This window comes from Acyrthosiphon pisum, chromosome A2, assembly GCF_005508785.2.
Source record: "Acyrthosiphon pisum isolate AL4f chromosome A2, pea_aphid_22Mar2018_4r6ur, whole genome shotgun sequence".
NCBI classification, from domain to species: Eukaryota; Metazoa; Arthropoda; class Insecta; order Hemiptera; family Aphididae; genus Acyrthosiphon; species Acyrthosiphon pisum.
The window spans coordinates 116,404,315-116,414,951 of NC_042495.1; the positions used below are offsets into that span (position 1 = coordinate 116,404,315).

Below are 10,637 nucleotides of genomic sequence, written 5' to 3' on the forward strand. Positions count from 1 at the left end.
ATTTAAATGTGTTCAAACTTCAAAGTTCCGACTCACATTCCGAGTTTCCAACAATTTTCCGTTCGAATTCACTTACCTATGCAGTTCTGTAGTACTATAGGTAATATAAATCAGTGACGATATTTGGGATTAGGGTTAATTCGACCGTCGCGACTCTCGATTGATTTCCGGAAATTGTCCTTTCCCGGTAAATGATGAGCACTTTAACGTCGTTCGACGAAACTGAAGGACCAGATGGAACCCACAAGAGTGAAAATGTCCAAGATAGAATTCCATCGCTCAAGGTATTTTATGCTTTACAAATTACAAGCAAACCCACTCGATCATTCAAAAGACTATTGTCTATTGACAAATGTATTTGATTGTTTTAGGAAGTCTATAGTGAACAGAGTCCTCTTGTTGACAAAACACTATATCAAACTATAAATTTGCCTCAAAACATATCGTTTGGCTGTAAAAATAAACAATACAGGACTCAATATTTAGCCACATTGATCGGTAAGTTTTTGAGTGTCCTATATTTGAATATTTATTTATTATTTTTTTATAAATTTATTAATTATTATATGTGATCATAGTAACTATTGGCGGGTTCATTATGGGCACAACACTTGGTTGGACGTCTCCAGCTGGCCCAATGATGGCACACGGCCAATATGGATTCCCCATTACTGATGACGACATTTCATGGATTGCGTCGTGCATGCCACTTGGTGCTATGCTTGGATGTCCGTTTATGGGTGGTCTAGTGAACAAATTGGGACGTAAAAGTCTGATGATAATGTTAACTATTCCCGCACTCTTAGGATGGGCGATGATAATCTGGGCTGATTCTGTAAATATTTATATTTATTAATATAATATAAATGCATATATATATATATATATATGATGTAAAAATTATTCTTTAAGGTAACAATGATCTGTATCGGTAGACTTTTTAATGGATTTGCAAGTGGTTCATACTCTGTGATTGTACCACAATATACCGCTGAAATAGCTGATAAAGAAATTCGTGGTACTTTGGGAACTTATTTTCAGTTACAAGTTTTTTCAGGTATCTTGTTTACCTATGTCATTGGATCATATGTAAGTTTCAACTATATGAAACTCAGTTATATTTTTATTTAAACTTTTATGCTCTTTTACAGTTAGATGTATTTGGTCTATCTATTGCTTGTGCAATAGTTCCAGCGGTCTATTTTTGTTTGATGTTTTTAGTACCAGAAAGTCCAATTTTCTACCTAACAAAAGGAAATATTATAAAAGCTCGATGGTCGTTAAAATATTTCCGTAGACCTTTTGGTCAGGTGGATCAAGAATTAATTACAATGCAAGATTCTTTGGCTAAAGTACAAGCAACAAACATGCATTTACATAATTTAATAATTCTGTAAGAAGCAATAAGTAAATAATACTTTTTTTTCTTACAGACTGAAAGAGAAAAAGTTCCAATCATGAAAGCATTCCAAACTACACCAGCCAAGCGCGGACTATTCTTAGGCCTTGGGGTTATGGTTTTTATGCAGTTTACAGGATGTAACACTGTTATTTTCTACACCACAACTATCTTCAATGTAAATAATATTCCGATTATTATAGATTAATATTACTGAACATTTTAATTTATTTTAGGCATCTGGTAGCACAATAAGCTCAAATGTATCCACAGTTATTGTAGGTATTATGGCAGTTTTGTCTACGTATGTGTCAACACTTGTTGTTGATAAACTAGGACGAAAGATTCTGCTTTTGTATTCTGTTATTGCAATGGGCATTTGTACATTTCTCATTGGTGGATTTTTCTACGCAAAGGATTCCAATTATGACGTCTCATCAATTGGATTTATCCCATTATTGTCGTTGTGTGTATTCATAGTATTATTCTCCATCGGTTTTGGTCCGATCCCATGGATGTTGATGGGTGAAATATTTCCACCTCAAATTAAAGGTAATGTCCTCTCAGAATACATCGGTTTTTGCTATCAATAATTTTTTAATGTGTTTTAAGCGTCTTGAGTAGTATGCCAATAAAATGTAAAACAGCTTTGTTTTGAACTTAATATCCACCAAAAACTATGTACTATACTAAATTATTATCATTATTTTTGTTTATTTTAGGTATCGCTAGCTCAATAGTGTGTATGGCAAACTGGTTCTTTGTATTCTTGGCTACCAAATTTTTCTCGTTATTGGTATCTACTATTTACTTATACAACACATTCTGGCTCTACACGCTGGTCAGTGTGTTGGGCACATTTTTTGTGGTATTTATTGTTCCTGAAACTAAGGGCAAGACGATGGAAGAAATTCAGTTGTTGCTTGGTGCATAACCTACACTGTTATCAACAGAAAACAACGAATGTAAACAATTTCCAGAATCTTAAACCTTTAGCTGAAATTGTAATCTATTTATTTTGTCTTTGAAGTTATTATATTTTTTTGGTTTTATAAGCTTCTTAAAAGTTACCTTATGTTTGATAAAAACTTTTATAAATTAAAAATATATCTTACTATTGTTTAAATTTAATATTCTATTCAACGTTTTGAAGTATAATATCTACTTAAGATTCATATCATAATAAAATGTTTACGATATGTTGAATTATTAAAAATTTTTAACCTTTTTTAAATGCAATTTTTATTCATTTTACAAACAAATTTATTTCCAATTTGTATAACCTTTACTCATTTTTAATCAATGAATTACTCAATGTTCACTTGGTAATAGTCTGATTAAATTCTATTAGTTGAATCATCATATTGATCGAAGTTTCAATCGGGTTCACATAAATTGTTTGTTTTTGTCTGTTGTATAGTTTGTACCTACATTACTGTAATATATATCAATATTTACAGGTTATGTACCTATCTCATGTGGATATAACTACTTTTACATTTATCAAAATTATAATTATTCAATATTTTTAATTTTGTCATAGTATTTTAATCAAATAATGTTACTAAACTGAATATTATTTTTTTTTTTTTCTATAAATGTAAAAAATTGATATGATAGAATGATTTAAGATCCATATTTACTTATAATATTCTTCACTACTAGGCACGACAATAATTTTATCCTAATAACTTATACATTTTTTCAAATATAAAGAAAACAAATTAGGTGTTTAGTTAAACATTTAATATTTATTACTAAATATATTTTTTTTCTTACAAACAAAACAAATTTTTGGTTAGGATCTTAAATATTAGTAAAAATTAATTTTAATTATTGCACTTCACAGTATTAAGTGTTATAAATATAATAATACACAGTGCAAAAGATACTTTATAAAAGCATTTTTAAGTAATAAAAATAAATATTAAACTTTTAATGATAACTAATTTTAGTAGGATTATTTTTTTTTTTTTGTGAAGATCATTTAAATAATACAATTGGATATAAAATAAATTGAAACAGTCTTTTAGCACATTTAACCAATTCGTCATCAAATGATTTTTGTCTAACATTGTTGTTGATGACTTGGACCTTGGAACATGTCAAACATCCAACCGTAGATGCTTGTACGAATGGATTTTTGGCTGTTAATATACCAAATTTGTTACCAGACAACTGACCAGAAAACCATACATGGTCATTTTCTCTTAAACTTTTTGTTGCATTGTCCATTATGATGTCTTGACTATTGGTTAGCAGTGTTGTTATATCACCACTGTTGCCCCAAACCCCTTCATTACTCATTTTTATTTCTATTTCATATGTATAACGATTCCATTCAGATAAGTGGCAAATATCAGATAGCTTTGAGCTCACATTACAACCATGATAGCTGTCTGAACAAGTCGATAAACGTTTACCCAGCAAACAAGTCAATGGATTCGATATAATCTAAAATTAAATATTTAAAATTAATTAAATGATAACATTTTTTTCCCTATAAAACTTACTTTTGGAAAGAAGCTTAAAACCGCTAAAATGGGATTATATACTGAAACAACCTTGCTAGATTTTATATAACCATCCCATTGCACATTTTGACCAATTAATTGTGAGCAGTCAATGTCAGCCATCACAGTGGTCTCTTGAGAATTTTTACCAATATCCTTGTTACAAAATTCTGAGAAATCATTATATGTTAAGTGATTGTCAGCAGGCGGCTCAATCCATTGTTGTAAACGCTCATAGTTGTTACAAACACATATTGTTGTACCAATTAAAACTATAAGAACCTATAACAAATTACAGTTATTTACTGAGCTTACAGTTTGGTTATTAATTCAAGTACCTGCAAATACGTATAAAATGAATCTGTGCGAAAACCTTTACGTTTGAAATATTGCAAAACTATATGTAAGATCCACATAAATATTAGAACAACGGGCAGTTGAATAATCTGATATATTGTCTCAAAGTCATTTCCAATAGTGACAAATGGCAAGAAAATACCAGTAATCGGAAACAGTATAAACACACAGACTAGGGCTAATATACTACGAACTAGCCCATACCATGTCGACTCTGAAAAACAATTATCAACATTATTATTAGTTGATTTACTAGTTTAAATAGTCAAGTAAATATTATAACATACCTTGAGAAGCAACTAGAGCCATTTGCCACCACGAAAGTGTCATGCAATGTGGTATTAAGTCTGTGTAAATTCCTCTCCAATTATTACGTGCAGCCATTTTAACCATAATAGCTGGTAATATTAAATAAAATAATGCTCTAAAGTTGAGACAAAATTCAACACCGTTTCCTAGAGAATAATAATTGTATGTAGTTAATATAATATAGATAATAAAAACATATTCAAGTTAACTTACCAATGACATATGATGCAAACGTTGGTACATGTAGATCAAGAAATCTCCAACCTTTGCTAACTACTGTATCAGTTTCATATGGATATTTTGCTAGCACATTGACGCAAAATGATAACAGCGCAATCAGATCTATGCTTTTGGTCTTGCCCAGTTTGGGGCCAGATAACTAAAACAATACATACACATATTTATTACACAAAAAATACATTCTTAAATATAATATATTATTTTAATATACCAATTTAAAATAAATAAATAGTAGGACGTAGTATAGTTACCGAAAACGAATATAGCGTATAAAACGTTAAGCAAATTGATACAATGGTTAATTCAGATTGAAACATAGTGTCTGAATCAATAACAGTCTTCATAAATAAGTGAGCGCCTAATGACGCAAAAAAGAAAACATATGGCTTAAGAGTGTTCATCAAATGTTGGTATTCTGCTTCTTGAGCACTGAGACAACCACCACTGTATGTGATGAATAAATTTGACCATCGGCGGAATCGTCCATAATCTCTTTTTGCACATAGTGCACATACTGTAGCAATCACCATTGCAAGCAATGATCCATAAAATAGAATATAAGGAATCAACAAACGAATACCATCCAAGCCCAATATAAAGCAGAAAAGTGTAGTTATCAATGTTGGAGCGTGAAAATAAGAGAATGGATTTAATGGCAGCTTGGAAAATCTTTTATTCAATCTCTCTTGAAGGCAAAGATTATAATTGTGAATAATGTACACTGGCTGGAGAAATAAGTCACAAGTAGTAGATATGGCATTTTTATTTTCTTCGATGGTGAGCATTTTTTGCACAAGTGGCATTTGCCCACGTGAAAAATCTTTAGCAGCATTCACTAATACATCTTCAGTAAGTTTTTCACCAGATTCATTTATTCTGGATTTCCAGTCTAAAACAAATACATATTAAATATTATATTATAATTTATTAATACATGCACTTATTTAATCATGACAAACGTAAGCATGTATACAATTAGAAGATACATTAAACAGTAAATGTGATAATATAATATCTATATTTCTAAGGAAAATGGGTTATTATTTTCCAAAGGTTCTATATTGAGCACAACAAAAATAGTTATTGAAGCATCCACTAATTTCAAAGGTATAGTTATATTTTTGTTGTTAAAATATTTTTTAATACCTTGCCGTGATGATTTTAAGCGTTTGTATTCTTTAGAGTTTTCATCTACTTTTATTATGTCTGAGCTAATAGATTTGGTGCTACATGCTTGATTTAATTCGTCTTTCAATTGGTCACTAGTTATAAAGTCTTCACCAGCTGACATCCTGCAATAACAAAAAAATAATGTATTAAGTATATAACATGAAGAATACAATTACACTATAGCTAATACATAACTGAAAAAGAGCACAATCGAAATGTAGTAAAAACTGAAAACATTTATGAATTTTGTAAATGTACTATGTTATTTTGCTCAGTTGAATTATTTAAATTTTGCATCAACTTAAGACTCAGTATTAATCTATAATATTATTATGTCTATCTGACTATCTATCTAAGTCAGTTACGTATTAATAATTATTAAATACTTAATAATTTATAGTGATTTAATATAATTAATTGAATAACACATTTTTTAAATTGTTGATTGGTTAAAAGTTGTTAATTTTACAGAAGCCCTCTTCATTACAGCGACATGTGTTGTATCAGTCTTACAAACATGCAGGATGATAAGTTTGCATTTAGCAGAACTAATTTTGTGTTATTAGATTGATTTAATAGTAAATTGATTCAAACTTTAAGGTAAAAATATTATCTACATTTTTATAATACTTTAATTATTACAGAAAAATCAACACACCAAACAAACACAATAATATTCTTACCTTTAAGTTCTATAATAGATTAGTTTCTCTAATATTAAAGCTAACAACACAAAATTGGTTCATTGAACACAAATTTACAAATTATTGTAAGACTTAGACCATACATACGGGTATGACATCATTCTAATGGAATATTAAGTTAATTTTTATTCTCAAATTATTATATTATATACAAATGTTAATATTTTTAATCATAACAGAATAGTACCTATCAAATATTTCGTGTGCCGTTTTTTGAATGATTTTATCCTCTTGAGAAGTTTCCAGACAAACTTTGACATCCAACCAATTATGTTCAGTGATACCTAAACAAGTATTTAGTAAACAAATTAATGGGTCCTAAGTTTTTAAAAAATAATTTTGAAGCTGAGATACCTATTTATAACATTAATGGGTATGATTGATAAATTACTAATGAATAATAAGCTTAATTAAATTATGAACAAACCTTTTCCTGTGTCAAGACATTCTCTTAAAAGTTCAGTTGCCTCTTTATGTCCTTGTGACGAAGCCTTGATCAGCCAATAAACACCTAAACTAGCATTTTCTTCTTGGTCTTTTTCATCTTCTGTATAGTAAAAAAAGGTAATTTAAATTTATAAATACTTAAATAGAAGTTTTAATAAACCCTACCTAATTGTAGTAGAAAAATAAAAATGCTTTATTCTTAAATTTCTTATAATAAATAAATAAATAGGTAATAGAAATCATTCATAATTTATAGGTTAGTATGAGAGTATCTAAATAAGTCTTACCGCAGTTCTCGTTCAGCAACTGTTTGGCCAAATCTACCTGTGAATCGGGCCATCCGTCTTCTGCCAAGAAACTTCCAAAACGGTTGTATCGACTTTGGGTTCGATCTATACAGGGCGAAAAATAAAAATAAAATACCACCAAAACATATTTCATATATTGTTAAATAATGATGTGTCGTTACTCAGTAATGTCCACTGTTTCCTTCGTGTCGACTTCTGCCCGATTATGGGATCGGCCATATCCTCAGCCAGTTTGAAGAGCACGAATCTCGAGGAAATCTCGAGGAAATCAAAAACAAAACACTTATCGTACCGGCTAAACAATGAGGGGCTTAAGGTGACGGAGCACGTGACATATCGAGGTGGTGCCGGTCAAGTGGCGAATGGTGTCGGTGTATAATCAGTGTATCAGTTATTATTTTATGAATGTCCGACGTCGGAATCCCAAGACTGAAATGCGAATCGCGTATTAAATTCCGTACAAAGGAGAACGTAATAATCGTGTCTTCGTGCCGTTTGTCAGACAAAACTCACGGCCGTTATTCGGATCGCTGCCAAAATACACTCGGCGGCGGATCGTTGATCTTCGACCCCCAGGACAACCGAAAATAACCTTTTACGGCATTTAACGTAATAAATATATGTATGTATTATGTAAAATTAATGCGAAAATACACTCGAGATAGTAAGTTGATACTGTCGTCGTTGATATTAACACTGTTCCATATCTATAGACGGACCACCTCGTTGATACCGCAGAAGTCGCAATCACGTCCAGTTGTTCGTGAGAGGCCAATTGATCAAAAACGACAACAGACTGAAAACAACGCCATAGATAATATCCGTTTTGTGTACCAATTTTGGTGCTTACATGGCTACATATTACATAGTAGACCTATAAACTAGTTTATAAGGCTACATTATAATGGCTCATAAGTAATGTGCATTTTGCCATTGCAGCTAGCACAAAAAAGGCTTAAAAATCAACTATATTATGTCCTTCTAGTTGTAGAACTAAAAATAATACAATTATAAGAAGTTATTATTTTGTTATCAAAAAATAAAATTGAATTTTTAAGATTTGAATGGCTGATTTAAAATTTGTTTGACCTGTAGTGCCGTGGTTGGTTACTAATTACTATACTATGCACATATGTACCTATTAATTATTACACGAGTGTTGGGTAGTAACGTAACGCAAATTACAAATTACTGTAACGCAATTACTTTTTCAGTAACGCAGCAGTAATTTCATTACATTTTACTTACAGTAACGCAATTGTAACGCAATTTCTTTTTAAAAGTAATTTCTATGAAGTAACGCACTAATGCGTTATTTTCTACGTTACTTATTAAAATAATAGTTTTGAATGTAGTACAAAAATAAGCTAATAAGATATTCCAGAAAAATTAAAAATCAATTTTATTTACTTTTGATTCCGACAATAGTTAACAATATTATTAAACATTCCAGGAATTGATGTTATTACTTTCATTATCAGAAAGAAAAGAATTCGGCTTAAAAATAAAATTTAATTAAAACGAATCATGATTTACGACTTATGAGTAAGCCACCTATCGGCTATCAACCTATATGGCTATATGGCTATAGGTACGAATTTAAAACTGATATACCTACCTACCGACTACCTCAATGTTAATACCTTACCAGATTACAGTCACCATTTCCAATTAATACTATATACTATATAGACATATAGTATAAATATTATACATATTATATTAATACGATTTACGAATACCATAGGAATACCATACGATTACCAATTACACTGTACCATTTAGTTTCACTTGTTTATTAGAAACTTGCCTTATTGGTGTATACAGTATTAGAGACATTTATAGTTTGAGTTTAAATGTATATAATTCAATTTAACTATATAGGCACCTACTTTACTATAGCCACATAATAAATAATAATTAATAGGTGAGATGAATGATAATAATGTACAATTATTGTACATTTACATATTATTTAAAATGTTGTACACTAGGTATCACTAGGTAGTAGGTCTAAAATATATTGTAAAATATATCATAATATTATGAATTGAATATGGTTAAAAAAAATGATTACTGTTATCAGAGATTTAAAAAAAAAGTAACGTTATTTGTAACGCATTACCACGCACTACTTTATTTATGAAAAAATAACGTAACGTGATAAAAATAATTTTAGGTAACGCAAATGTAATTTAAATAAAAATATGTGAAGTAACGAGTAACGTAATTCCATTACTTTTTAAAAGTAATTTACCCAACACTGCACGAGTATTATATAATATATTATGTATACATAGTAATATAGTATAAATATGTATAATGTATAAGGTATACACATAAACTGCATAGCCACATAGATATACCCTAGGCCCTAGGGCCTAGGTCCTAGGTATTTAGATACCTATAGCTTTTGTAAAATTATATTAATATATTATATATTAGCCATTAGGTAGGTATATAACCAAGCCCGGATTAAGGGGGGTTATGGCCCCCGGGCCTCGATACTATACTGGTACACAGACTCGCCCCCCATGGGTCTGTGTACCATAAATAATTCCAGCACCCCCTAAATTCACACCCTATGTGCGCCTATGTATCGAGTCGATAGTTAGAATTTATTTAGGGGCCTCAGATTTGTCCATTAGGTACTTTTTTCTTTATATGCTATAACACTGCATGAATCACCTAGAAAATAATCGATGATGATCTAGCCGTGGAAAAAGCTTGTAAATTATAATTTATAAATAAAATGATACGCATTATTCATCATTTATTGCTATGTCCCTATTATCTATATCAGTGGTTCCCAACCTTTTTACCACAACGGACCACTTCGACAATATTTTATAGGTCGCGCTATATATTTATTATAACAGGTGCCTAATATTAAATAATATTAATAAACAGATTATTATTTTTTTTCCTCATTTAAAACTTTGGCCCCAGGGACTCAAAATGTCTTAATCCGGGCTTGTATATAACAAAATACTAATTTAATTCAAATATTTAAAAATATAATTTATTATTGATATATTTAGAAATAATTCCAGCATCACCACAGCTGCCTGTTAAAGTCTACTACCTACGCACGCTATTTTGGTTGAAACTTTTAAAGAAGGTGTCTCTAAGTATAATAATTAATAAGTTATGAAATGTTTTTTGCCTGTTGGTTGGTCTTAATCAAGGG

At 30.2% G+C, this 10,637-nt stretch overlaps 2 protein-coding genes across 2 annotated transcripts; one reads left to right on the forward strand and one right to left on the reverse strand.

Annotated features, from left to right (window-relative positions):
- Window positions 1-27: 27 nt before the first annotated feature.
- Window positions 28-2,633, forward strand: LOC100165150 (facilitated trehalose transporter Tret1). The gene is made up of 8 exons (XM_001943769.5): window positions 28-284; window positions 372-498; window positions 579-835; window positions 913-1,089; window positions 1,152-1,352; window positions 1,434-1,577; window positions 1,636-1,951; window positions 2,122-2,633. Exons 1-8 carry the CDS (start codon window positions 192-194, stop codon window positions 2,331-2,333), a joined length of 1,527 nt encoding a protein of 508 aa, XP_001943804.2. The 5' UTR covers window positions 28-191; the 3' UTR covers window positions 2,334-2,633.
- A 345-nt stretch (window positions 2,634-2,978) lies between these two features.
- LOC100163067 (wolframin) lies at window positions 2,979-8,144 on the reverse strand. Its single transcript, XM_001943819.5, has 11 exons — window positions 7,609-8,144; window positions 7,427-7,531; window positions 7,120-7,239; window positions 6,880-6,976; window positions 5,965-6,110; window positions 5,070-5,707; window positions 4,792-4,957; window positions 4,557-4,724; window positions 4,251-4,483; window positions 3,913-4,194; window positions 2,979-3,853 (listed from the first exon to the last, which is right to left on the reverse strand). Exons 1-11 carry the CDS (start codon window positions 7,664-7,666, stop codon window positions 3,383-3,385), a joined length of 2,484 nt encoding a protein of 827 aa, XP_001943854.1. The 5' UTR covers window positions 7,667-8,144; the 3' UTR covers window positions 2,979-3,382.
- Between the last annotated feature and the right edge of the window lie 2,493 nt (window positions 8,145-10,637).